At 44.5% G+C, this 13,057-nt stretch overlaps 1 protein-coding gene across 4 annotated transcripts in view; it reads left to right on the top strand.

Moving 5' to 3' along the window:
- Positions 1-13,057, top strand: part of rarga (retinoic acid receptor gamma a) — a 65,519-nt gene that overhangs the window by 30,055 nt on the left and 22,407 nt on the right. Inside the window, exon 1 of one of the 4 annotated variants that reach the window (XM_042491323.2) lies at positions 10,550-11,378. The exons of the other annotated variants lie outside the window; for them this stretch is intronic. Coding sequence (XP_042347257.1) covers positions 11,234-11,378 — 145 coding nt within the window. The 5' untranslated portion in view covers positions 10,550-11,233. Of the gene's footprint in view, positions 1-10,549; positions 11,379-13,057 lie in introns of those variants that run through there. 4 annotated transcript variants of the gene reach the window in all.

Here is a 13,057-nt window from a genome sequence, read left to right as displayed (position 1 = left end):
CCTTCTCAAAAAAGGAAAAAAAAAGGTGAGCTTGGATCCAAACAAGCGGACACACCACAGCAGCTCGCTCCCAACAGTGTCAGACTTGTAGTTTCAGACCTGACCACAGGGGGCACTGTTGTATGCTGAAGCACTAAAATGGGATGATGTATGTAGCATAGAGCACAAAGAGGAGATTGTTGGCAGTCCAAAGTGTTTTTCTGTCATGGAAAAACTAGCCAGATTACACACATGCTGCTGACATATATTTCTCATTGTTAAAAACACCTGCTAGTTTAAAAAAGGCATTTTTTAAAATCAGCATCAGGATTCTGGGTCAGGGAGTATCCTTGCAGAAAACCACTGTCGTCAGTGAGTGAGAGAGAACAGAAGGAGCACTTTTGTTGAGGTTAGGGCTTGAGGTAAAGGTAAGCGGGAGTTATTTGAAATCTTATCTGGGCGCAGCGCTAAAGGGGCGGCAGGTGGTGGTGGGTGGTAGGTGGTGGAGGGGCTATAATGGGTGTGGGTGGCAACAGCTGAGTGCAGAGCCCCCCTGCCTGTGTGCGCAGTCCCCCCCTCGCTCCCCTACCACAGCATGCCTGAGCACCTCTCCAGCCTTTCAGCCGTCAATCACTACCTCACCCCCGCACCCCCTCCTTCCTCCTCGCTGCTGCTGCCCACCTAATCCTCAAGGTATTTTCACAGAACCAGAGCGAGTGAGAGAGCGAGAGAGAGCACCTGGGGGTAATGTCCTAGTGTGGTGGAATCCAAGAACACACCCTGCTAGGAAAACACACAGATACACACATGCAAACACACCACTAGAGACTGTCTTCCCACTCCCTCTCTCTCTCTCTGTCTGTCTGTCGCTCACACACAGAGCACTTCTTTCATCTAAAAACTAGAAACATACCCCTGACGCAGAGTGAAATCCCACCGCACTGACAGATGGGTTCTTTTTTGGTTTTTACACTGGCATGAGTTAAGACAAAACACAAAGTATCAAAAGCACAAACAGACGCAGGCAACCACATGCTGCGCTGGGGCCTTCATACATGACTGCTTGTACTGACACATCCACGCTGGCAGTGGTATCGTTGAAAAGGGTTAAGGACTGCAATTATTCGGTTTAAGCTCTGTGGCGGAGCTTAAACAAGGCTGGGGTCAAAGATTAAGTCGGGATCATTGTGACAATTAGCGTTGACTCAGCTTTATGTGGGTGGATTGACTTTTCTTTTTTTTTGGGCTCTGCTTCTTTAATAGCTGATCAAAAATAGTGCCAGTATCAGTCTAGACTTATATACTGTGAATGTCAGGATTGATATTCGTATGATTTTTTTCCCCAGAGGAGTCTCAAGTCAGTGAAAAAATAACTTTTTCTTTTTTTTAACCCAATTTATTACCTTAAAACAGAATAAGTAATAATAAACTTTATTTATAAGGCACCTTTCAAAACAAAGTTAGAAAGTGTTTTAACTTTTTGAACCTGGATTTTAAACAAATTCAGGCAAATAAAAGAAAAACATCAGTTAATAAAAGCAAAACATAAACAAAAGAATAATATATAAATATATATATTATATATATAGATATAAAAATAAATAATTATAAGAGATATAAAATAAACAGTGTGCTAAATTAATGAAAGGCTTTTTGAACAAAGATTTAAAAGATATTACTAGTTTTATTATGCTGTCAAGAGCTGTGATTAATGACTAATTTGTCCATAACTGTTTTGGTTATTCGATGAATCGTTTACACCATAAAATATATGACATAAAGTGTTGTTTTAAATACAAAAGACATGCCTACAGCTTATTTGTGCTGAACTTCATTCAGAAATACATTTCAATGTCAGTTTAGCATTTGGCCATTGAATGGAAAATTGTCAGCTGCTTGTTTCGGCTTTTAAAACATCCTTCTGGTGTATCCCTTGACAAGGAATGTTACAAGTCATTTTACTGACAGCAGTCTCATTCCTCCACTCTCTTAAACGTTAGCAGAGAAGACAAAAGGCCTTGGTTTGGACATTCCCCAGGCCCTGTTTTTCTTCTCCTTCTACTTCTTCTCCAGGAGTTGGCTTAACAGGCCTGCTCATTGTTGTCAGGGCTGTCTGTAGGCCAGACTGAGAAAATACCTTCCACATAAAGGGAGTAGCTCTGCGGATATTGTGTGTGTGAGTGTGTGTGCAGTAAATAGCACTGCATTCTTGCCCGGCTTCAGAGCTCCGTACATAATTGTTGTTAGAAAGGTAGCCTTGGTGACACCTACCTTTGTTGGGCGTGCATGCTGTGCCGACAGGTCTGAGCACCTCCCATGGCGGCGTTGTGTTTTGGCACCACAGCGTCTTTGGAAATACCTGTTTTGCACAGTGGTGGGAAGAGACAGGAGAGGGCAGGGATGACTGTGTTTGCACATGCAGAGATAGTAGGCTTTTCTTTATTCTTAATGCACACATGGAGGAAGTAGACCCAGAAAACCTTCATTTCAACATTCAAGTCATGTGTGAATCATCACTGTGGGTGTGCTGCAAGACTCCCCATCATCACCACCCATGTCTTTATAAACGTGCAAAGGCGTTTGTTCATCCATGAGAGGGTCTCTGTGCAGTGTGTACCAGAGGCCGTTATCAGTTGATCCCTGTCATTATGGGAGCCCTTCAAACAAACAGTTGGAAGCCCATTAAGGCCACTTACTATGTGATAACATCACCACTGAGCCCTGAAACACCTCTATAAGCTTTCACCAATCAGGGCCGGAGCCCTGGCCCCAAAGCCAGCCACAGGGATGTTTTGAAAAGCTAGTAGGTCATTTCCTTCAGCCCACATGGCTCGGACCAAAATCTGCAGTCCTTAGCTGGGCTCGGACTCTCCATTCAGACCATAATTTTGAGATTTATGTAGAGTGAGGAAGCTCATGTGAGGCTCAGCTGTGAACGTTTTCAGCAGCATCTCGGCGGGATGAAATTAAAAGGATTGTATTAATAGAAAGGAATGAGTAGCGTGTTGAAACTTGTGCAAAAGCTGCCTGAGTCTGCTCAGTTGAGCCTCCAGTGGAGACAGGGTGAACAACTAATGTAAAGTGTATGTTGGGCATGGATTTATACACCACACACACACACACACACATGCACAAACATTAGCATTCTGGCTGCCAAGCATATATGCATGCATCTGTGTGTGTGTGTGTGTGTGTGTGTGTGTGTGTGTGTGTGTGTGTGTGTGTGCGTACTCACTCACACACACACAAACCATTATGTCAGGCAGACTGTGAAAAGGACCAAAATGTTCCAGCAGAAAAGAATATCCTCATGCAGAGTGACATAATTAAAAACACTCATTGCATTCTTAAACACACACACTCACAAGGAAGTCATGTTGGCTTAGGGAGCTCGGGGAGTTGCGTCAAGGAGCCATTTTGGTGGGAAATATGGTATGAGAGGGAATGTAAAAGAAAACCTTTAAATGGAGGAGAGGGACAGCGGGGAAGGATGTCAACTAGCAGAGTGAAGCTCTCCGTTGGATGCAGAGCAGAGCACAAACAGCACATTGTACCACTTTATTTATTTTCATAAAGGTTGAAGTGCTGGGTTTCAGCCCAGCCTTGATGTAGGTGGGTATGTGCCTGACTTTGAAGGTTTAGATTTTGCATATGTGTGTGCTTCTGTGGGTATGCTGTATATTTGAGTGAAGGGAGGGAGGGAAAGAAAAAATGAGCTATGTATGGATATAAAAATGATGAGCTCAGCCCGGCTGCTACTGCTCACTTCCTTGAAGGCGCAGGCTTCCCTACAGACACACACAGACTCCCATCTCTGTTTTCTTCTTCTCTTCCTGTTTGCTCTTGAGAAACTGTGATGTCATATCTCTTTTAAAACTGTGAGTGGCCCTCGGAGACACCTGAAAGTTATACTTTCTGTTTGCTCTTGAAAGCAAAACCGATCCATCTCTGACCTCTGTCAATCCCTGTGTCATTTACTGATCTCTGTTAGATTTATTGAAAGGGTGGGAAAAAATGGTCAGAGCCTGCGGCAAAAACATTGTAAATGAGGATTTCAAGGAATTTCAGGAAAAACTTCAGGAATGAGAGACATATTTTTGAGAAATTTCTCAACAAGAAAAGTATCATTATGTTGTCTGAGCCTTCATCAAAACGCAGTCAGTTCTGGTTTATTTTTGTATTAAAGTAAAAGTCTAGGTCTTTTAAACTACAGATATAATTTTCACCAGATCAGTGTTTGCAGTGTAAAGTTTTGTCCAGGGTTTAATGTAATGTCAAAATTTGAAGCGACATATACAAGCGATAGCGATATACACATTTTCCTATTACCTGTAGTGCTATTTATCTGTTTTGGTGTAAGGTACCGAGTGTTGGAGATATCAGCCGTAATATAATTGAACTCTAATGTAGTGGAACTAGATGGCACTTGGCTTGTGGTGCTCAAAGTGCCAAAAAATACATTTAAGAAACTCATCAGCAATGTCTCTTTCCAGAAATCATGACCCTCAAGTTAATCCGCAGACTTCATTGTGAGCTGTTTCATGTAGGAACTATTTTCTTTCTACCAAACTACACCTGCTAACCGTATCACTGCACAGAGGGGACTGTGCATCTACACATGGATGAGAGGCTCATGCTTGTTAAAGCGTAAGATGTGAACATAAATGGCGTCCTCCCTGTCTGAGCTGTAACATTGACTAGCTCAGTGGTACTCGGTGAGTCAGCAGTAGATGCACGCTTCTTTCTGTGTGATGATACAGTTGGCAGTTGTAATTCAGTAGAAAGAAAATAGTTCCGGCATGAAACTGCTCACAGTAAGGTCTGTGAATTATCTTGAGTAACACACTCATGATTTCTAGAAAGAGACATTGCTGTTTATCGAATGTATTTTTTGGGCACTTGCATTATATTGGAGAGAGGGCAGACATCTCTACTGCCGATTTCTCCAACACTCTGTAACTCACACTGAAACAATCTAGGTTCATAAATACCACTACAGGTAAATGGAAACATTTTATCTTTGATTTTGTGGTGAACTCTCCCTTTAATAAGAAAAATCACAGAGCCATCTGCTTGCCGGTATCTCTGCGTCTGTGACCATGATCTATGTAGCAAATTAACAGTGCTAGGACTGGACCATTTGTGTGTACATGTTTGTGATGACAGCATGTGTAGTGCTGTTTGGCTGCATCCTTGATCTATCAGTGAGACTGGAGCCTCCTCTGCTTTAATAAACAGCCCTGCATCGTCTGGCATCCCTGCTTTCATCTCCCTTGGCGATCGCTAGCCTCAAGATGACAGCTCTCGGAGGCGCTCCTCTCTTTTTTGGAAATCAGTTCCCCTTCACATTACTCTTTTTTTTATTTTTCAACCATTGCTGGCCATGATTCAACAGATGTGGGTTAAAATGGACAGAAAAGCCAATTTTGTTTTTCCAGTCAATTTGAAGCACCCACTGAAGGAGTTTTTGTGAAACTGAGTGGAATATCTGCTCCTCCGATGATATCCACCTAAACCCTGTCGGCTTATGCACTCTCTTGAATTCCCTCGCTCTTTTCTCTCTCTTTCTCTCGTTCTTCTCAGCCTTCACCTTGGATTTCCTCTCGTTATCCCCCTGTGCAAGTTGGAGCCAATTTGCCCTAAGTGCTGGAGACTTTCAGAAACTTTGCGTGTGTTTGTGTATTAAATGTGTGTGTGCTTGTGTCTGTATGCCTGCGTGTGGAAAGTCAGAAAAGGTTGCCGGTGAGGGAAAGGCCATGGAGTGTACTACATCTCTGACACAATGACAGATGAAGATAAAGAGGCTACTATTAAAAATGGGAGGGGTCTGTTTTCAGATGGGCCTTTGTGGGCACGTGCAGGACGAAGGGCGCGCAATGGCGAGTAAGGAGAGAAGGCCTCGGAAGGCGTGGGAGGGCACACAGGCACAGGGCGGGCCGACAAGAAAGAGACGGGGGGGTTTGTATTTTTGGCCCCACAACTAAAAGATCTTTCTTTTTTCCCCCAACAAAACACGGGTAGTGAAATGTCATGACAGTGCAGATAGAGGGAGAAAGAAAGATGGAGAGTGAAAAAGACTTTGTTGAAAGATGGCCAAGACTGATAGCGCTCTGAAAAGTAGCTCTGTTAAGTCTTTGGTGGGACCAGCATGTTAACACAGGCCAACATGGCCGCCGCTGAGAAACAGGCGCTCTCATAAGTCATGCCTCACTCTGTAGACACCCATGCTCAGTGACACATCAGGTATCCTCCAGAGATATATTGTGAGAGAGTGAGCTAGATGAGTGGATAAGATTACATGTCTCGTCAGAGATGAACATGTGTAAATCCTGCGGCTGGTGGAGCAGTTGATGGATGTGATGAGTAAGAACGTGAGGACTGCACTCTGTTTTATGCAAACAAACATAACAATGTACTGTCACTTGAAGATCTCACCTTTTTTTTAATGAGTTCATAAATCAAAAGTATTTTAGTGGCAGAATGATGGTCTTTTCATTGAACTAGGCTGTCTGTGCAGTAGAAAGATGCAAAGAATTGGTGCTATATGACCAAAGAAAACAGAAGAAAAGGTCCGTGACATTTGCTTTTGCTGAAGAGAAAACCCTACAACTAACAGAATGCACTGCACCAGATCAGACCAACAAACGCTCCTCTGGTGGGTGATTTAATGCAGGTTTGTTTGTTTTCACCTGGAAGACCCGTCAGCCTTGCATCCTATTTGTCCCAGTGGCCATTTGTGGCACTGCAGCGAAAAAATCCCAAAGCCAAAGCATTTTTCCCATAGACCCACTATAAAACACCAGGACACCTCGAACTGCAAACAAGGTCAATTATGCCTATTCGGTAGGCTGCATACTGTGGAAGTAAACACAGAAGCTAGAAACTTTTTTGGCGTATGCACCAAGCGAGCAGTTCCATTGGACGGAACAGATACCATCTTGAGGTCTGGTATCTAGTTATTATTATACAGCTATGTTTTTTTTGAGACAGGAAACAATATGGTGGCCAGCTGTTTACAAACAATTTTGAGTTACAGTTAAACAGTGAGCTAAAATATGTATCTGAAAACATTTGAAGCGAGAAATAGACAATGTAATGACAGAATCAAGGTTCATAATTTATTTCATTTTTAATTTTTTTCAAAATAATCTGTCAAAATTATTTATTTTTCTTTATTGGAAGGAGGGTTGGTTAGACAGAAAAGGTGGGAGCGAGAGGGGGATGACATGCAGCAGAGGACTGCAGGTTGGAATCGAACCCAAGACACTGCAAAGAACTTAGCCTATATGGGGTGCAAATTCTACCAGGGGAGCTAGAGGTCACCCCTGGTTCATATTTGATAGTTCTGCCATTTGATATCTGTTTTATCAGCCTTGGTTTTTGCAATACAGGAAACAGTATGATGCCCACTTCCTGTTGACAAATTTTCATATTACAGCCCTAAAGTATACTATAATATTTTCCTAAGGACATTTTAGGCCACAAATAGGCAATACAGTAACAGAAACTTTGTTTCTATTTGATCAGCATTCCTGACTTTTACAGTTTGGTCTGACTTTGAGTGAGTGATAGGGACGGCTCTCTCTTTTGAGAATGTGGTAGTACAATCTGTAGTTCAAGCAGCAGCCCTAGAGCCAGCAAAAATCATCTAGATTAAGATCTGGGTGCTTTTAAGATGGAGAGAAGTTTTCCACCGTTCATTTACACTTACCATCCACGTTGTTATAATACAAAACACATATCCCTTTATGTGTTAAAAAAAAAAAAAAAAACTATTGAGAATTTCTGTGTATTTCTGTGTGTGTTTCTGAGTAACCTGAACCTGGCTGCGGTGGGAGGGCGCTCTGAACTGGTGTTCAGTGTCTCTATCATCACCGGCAATCTGTTTCAGCACGTCCACACACTGCACACATGTTCACATCAGCAATGAAAAAGCTCTGCATTCCTTTCAAAATCACCATGCCGCATTTAGCGCATAGGCATTTTAAAAACAAGCCGTCTTTATTGCCTCACACACCACTGCGTTGTTGACTGCTCGGCTGTAACCTGAACAACTGTATACAGAGGAAGTGACAACAATGTGTTGTATACGTCTTATCTGTAATCGGCATCAGAGCGTCAGACAGTAGTAAAGCTTGGTTTTCCTGGGCTCCGGCCCACATGGAGCTATAAGCAGTCTGCGACCAGCTGACTGAGCGTCCCAGCCCCCTGTACGTCTACTGTACAGATAAAGAGATGAAACATCCTATCACAAAAGAAACATTTAAATATTTTGAATATGTGTCAAAGTCTGATCTAATCAGCGTCATTAAACGTGAGGGAAAGCAGCAGTCACAGAGAATGACCAGCAAGTTGGCAGCCACTGAAAATGAAACATTTCCAAACCCAGAAACAAAAGCAGAGAACTTTTTCAAGTAAAACAAATCATGCAGTTAGGAAAAAACGGCCATAGGGAACTTGATGAAATGAGGAGAGTATTTGCAGAAACAGATGGGGGAATTAAGGAGAGCGATGGAGAGACTTGTGAGCCAGAGAGTGAGGGAGAGAAGGAGGGAGGGCAGGATAAGTTTGGGGGGAAAGTTAGTGGCCCAGTGGGGGTTTCTTCTGGAGTTCAACCTCTCTGGCTGGGGAAGGAAGGGGAGGAGGGAGGGGAGGCAGGGACCGGCCTGGGTCAGCAACAGTATGGAGTATGTGTAGATTAGATGTCTAAACTCACTCCACGAAAACCCTCTGAAGCGCTGGAAGACTCTCAGCTCACAGCGCTGTGTGCCAATAAGTGCAGAACCTGGGGTTAGTGGTCTGAATTATAGTCTCAAACACCAGTAAAAAAGAAATGTCAAAACCAGGAGAGCGTCGGATAAGGTCCATAAATCTCCAAAAACAAAAGAGCTTCAAGTGTGAGCACATGATATTATAAATCGATTGTGTTGCCGGTCCAGAGAGCAGCCCTGGCAAACAGCACTGATGTTACAAAGAACATTCAAACACCAGGGGATTCGCCAGTTTTTTAGTTTCCAGGATGCTGTTTGAAACGAACAGCGAGAAAAAAGAAAAAAAAACAACACAGGAAACAGTCGAAAGATGAGTGTGAGAAGAATGCTTGTGAATCATAAAAATGTGACTCGTGGCAGTGATGATTTAATCTGAAATGCATCTAATGCATCAGGACTTTTTTCTGCTTTTGAATCATTGTTTAAATGGGTGGAGAGGTAGAAAAAAAAGAAAGTCAGCTTTAACAACAAACTGTTAGCGGGGGCATCTTTGATAGATAACAGTTTGTTATCTAGCCTCACTGTTCTATTTCTGCTGTCATAAAGCTTCCTCTTTATGACCCGACAGCTGTATGAAGAAACACATAAAAACTACTGATGTTGTTTATTGTTTGATGCAACAAAAGAGCTGTTAAATGTGTGTCTCTGTGTGTGTGTGTGTGTGTGTGTGTGTGTGTGTGTGTGTGTGTGTGTGTGTGTGTGTGTGTGTGTGTGTGTGTGTGTGTGTATATATGACTGCTTGAGTGTGCCAGCTCAAAAAAAATAAACAAGAGATCTCAACTGGAGGAAAAGCTTTTAGGTCAATAAACATTTTAATCGAAATCATTGAAAATAGCCCGAAAGCATGGTTTCTTTCACGAGACAGGAAAAAGTGTGAGACAGACGAGGAGGAGGAGGAGGAGGAGGGAGGGGAGGGCACTGTGTGTTTATGGAGAGCGTAGCCAGCAGCACAGATTGACAGGAAATGTTGTCTTTTTTGCCTGCTGGGCTGTACCACTTGTACTGGCCTGACAGGGGGGGAGATGAATGTGCGGGGCAAGCGGACTAAAGCCATTCTATTATCATATATCTCTCATTGTATCAGGCTGTTTGCTTTAGCCCAGGCAGAGTCAATCTGTCTGCAGAGCAACAGTTAGGACCAGTGACAGACTTCTTTTTATTGACCGCCTATTGATTTCTTTTGATTTACTGGCACTGCGAGGTCAGCACTGTGTTTTTTAAATTGAATTATTTTAGTGATAGCAGTTGAAGGAGGCCAAATGTTTAAAGGCAGAATTTTGTAATGCTTTCAGATAGTGTTTGACGTATTAAAATAGCACAACTGCATCCTTGCATCTGTCCATTTCTCGGACGCTGAGAGTTAAATCACACACAAGGTCAAGAGGACCTGTGAGAAGTGTGTTCAGCACATGGTGTGTTTGTGTATTGGGGGTATTTGTCTGTGTAAATGCATGGTGGGGATTGAGCAAGGCAGCCCTCATTCATCACTGTTAAAGCACTTCCAGAGGGAGAGACAGAAAGAACTGCCCATCCTCTGTTCCCTCAAACAGACAGAGCAGAGGGAGGGATTTAGCCTGGCATCTGGTTTCTGGGTTCAACCACAGCACAATGTTCTCTCTCTCTCTGTCTCTCTCTCTGGCTCTCTTTCTCACACACACATACTCAACCGGCCAGTGGCTGGACTTTAATATGGTTATGATTAGAGACGGGGGCTCGGGGAAGGGAGGGGAGGGGGCTCATATTTACTGCAGGGGAATTGGGGGAGGTGCGATGGAAGGACAGAGACAGGGACCAGATCTGAATGGGACACGAGGGGAGGGGGATTGTTTGTTTGCATTCTGGGCTGAAATATGAAACACAAAAAAGCAGCACGGACAAAACAGCAAAAGAAGAATGGGAATAGAGTTTTGTCCTCTAACCAGATCACTTCTTCCTCCAGTGCAAGCTCTGCTGGCCGGCCCCCTCTCTCCCGCCTCCTCCCCTCCTCCGCCTCCTCCTGGGTCCCTCTCTCCAGCCCTCCCTCTCTGGCATTCTCTCTCTCTCTCCACCCCCTCTCAGAGCGTCATGCCGAGGCAGTTGGTTCGCTCCGCCGTGTCTGGGGCTCAGTGAGAGCTGTGAGAGGCTGTTATTTAGGTCTGTTACAGCAGACAGGGAGCAGCTCACCCAAGGGCAGGGGGAGAGGAGAGAGTCAGAGTCACGCTCAGCTCAGCTCAGCTCAGCCAGGCAGGAACCAGATCTGCATTCCAGCTGAGAGGGAAAGAGGGGAAACTCCAGCATCGGCAGGAAAGGGCAACGGAGAGAGAGTGACAGCCAGAGATAAGTGAAGGCAGGGAGAGAGGTAGCAGATCCAGCTAGCTGTTGCTGCTGCTGTTTGTTGTTGTCACTGCTTCAGCGAGTGACGTGAGCGGTGGACGCAGGGGCAGGACGCAGGCAGGCAGGACTGAGCAGCTCATAGTGATTTTTGCCCTGGGCGGGGGGGTGCCATGTTCGACTGTATGGAGGCTCTGGGAATGGGCCCCCGTCAGCTCTATGATGTCACCAGCCGCGGTGCATGCATGCTGCGGAAGGCGAGCCCCTTCTTTGCGGGGCTGGACCCCTTCGCTTGGACGGGCAGTGCCAGTGTTCAGTGTAAGTGGCATCCTGTTTGGATTTTCTTTTATGACACAGTCATGTCTCTCTGTCTCTTATTGCCGACTTGCTTACCCCTCAGGGCTCGGCTAAGGGGGCTGCTGTCAGGGGCTGGAGAGCAGCACAGGAAAAGACTGGGACAGACAGTCTCCTCTCCTCCTCTCTCCTCTCCCCCCTCACAGCCCACAGCCAGTTTGAGCTGCTCAGCCATCTGAGAGAAACTCTGCTATGATATGATATGCACTGTGTGTGTCTGTGTGTACTTGTGTGTGTCTCCATGTTTGACTTGTGGGTTTGAGCCCGTGGAGTCAAGTTTCAGTGACAATGTGTAGCCACCTGAGGTTTGACCTTGCCAGGTGCTGTCTACGAAAAACAAAACTATGAGTATAACTACAGATGAAAGAAAGAGGAAAAGGGCTGGTGTGTGACAGGAAGAGAAAACACTGACGCTTTTGGGCACGCAGACTGGTTTAGCCCATTTCTTAATGTGGTTTTACATTACACGTTCTGATGAAAGGTTATTGACGAATATAGCCTGCTTAATGTTACAGAAGTTTTGTGCTGTCCTCATAGGTCAGAGGTTTGTTTACGCTTCTGGATACGAGATGGATAATGATATTCCTCTCGAGCCATGAATTAATAAGTAGATGAATTATTTAATGGATAAATGGATGAATAAATTAGAAACGTGGAATGCATACACAGTCTAAAAAAGCGGGATATTCTTTCTTTCATCTCGCTTCCTCTGTCTCATTTTTCCATGCCTGTGACTTCAGACAAGGCTCTGACTCTAACAACAGGCCTCTCTCTGGACAGACAAAACTGGGGTCCATTTCCATACACTTCCAGGGGGCCGCTACTGCTGTGAGAGAGCGTGTGAGAGTGGAAAAGGAGTGGGGGTGTGTATGCATGGTATGGGAGCAGTGTGGAGGGAGCCAAGATATGACAGTGGAAAAACAATCAAAAACACAAGCGAAGATAGAGCGGCGGGATTAACAGTTGAACCGTGCTCTTGTTTTTGGGATGCTTTGTGAATTTTGAATTTTTGTGTGTGTGTGTTTTTCTGTTTGTTCATCCTCCTGCTTTTTGTTCCTTTTACTGCCTCTCGGGGGGAGTCATCTGTCTTCATTAATCGTGAAGACACCAGCGTTTCAGTGGCTGTCATGCACACTGGCTGAGCTTTAATGAAGACAGATGCCCTGTCAGTGGAGGCCGAGGCCAGGGGGAACTCCAGCCAGCCCAGCCTGCTCTGCTTAAAGCTAGGGGAGCCCTGATGATAACAAGATGAGATTTGTTTATTTAATCAATCAGGCCTCTATGGCCTCCCCTTTTAACCCACACACATGCACACATTTGAAAATCAGACCTCCGGATTCCTGAAGTACATTTTTCTTTTGGGGTCTTTGTCCCAGAAAATCAAAGAGATAAAAAAAAACTCCTGAGAAGCTGCCCTGAGGGTAAGAAAGCTAGCAGAGCAGAGCAAAGTGGAGGCCGGTGTGGTGTACTGTTTCAAGCCCTCTGTGCCCAATAACCTTTGTAAACAAGGCAGCCCTATCCCCACACAAGGAGCCATATAATGCCTCTCTTTGCTGAAGCAGTTGCCCCTCATTGTCCTCATCAATGAGGCTGATGAATTGATGTTTGAGTCTGATATCTCATTAAGCAGGCCCAGCTGCACA

Source organism: Plectropomus leopardus, chromosome 9 (genome assembly GCF_026936395.1).
Source record: "Plectropomus leopardus strain MGB_pleo_1.0 chromosome 9, ASM2693639v1, whole genome shotgun sequence".
Lineage (NCBI taxonomy): Eukaryota > Metazoa > Chordata > Actinopteri > Perciformes > Serranidae > Plectropomus > Plectropomus leopardus.
The sequence above is the reverse complement of the archived record's forward strand: the minus strand, read 5'-3'. Positions and strand labels throughout refer to the sequence as shown.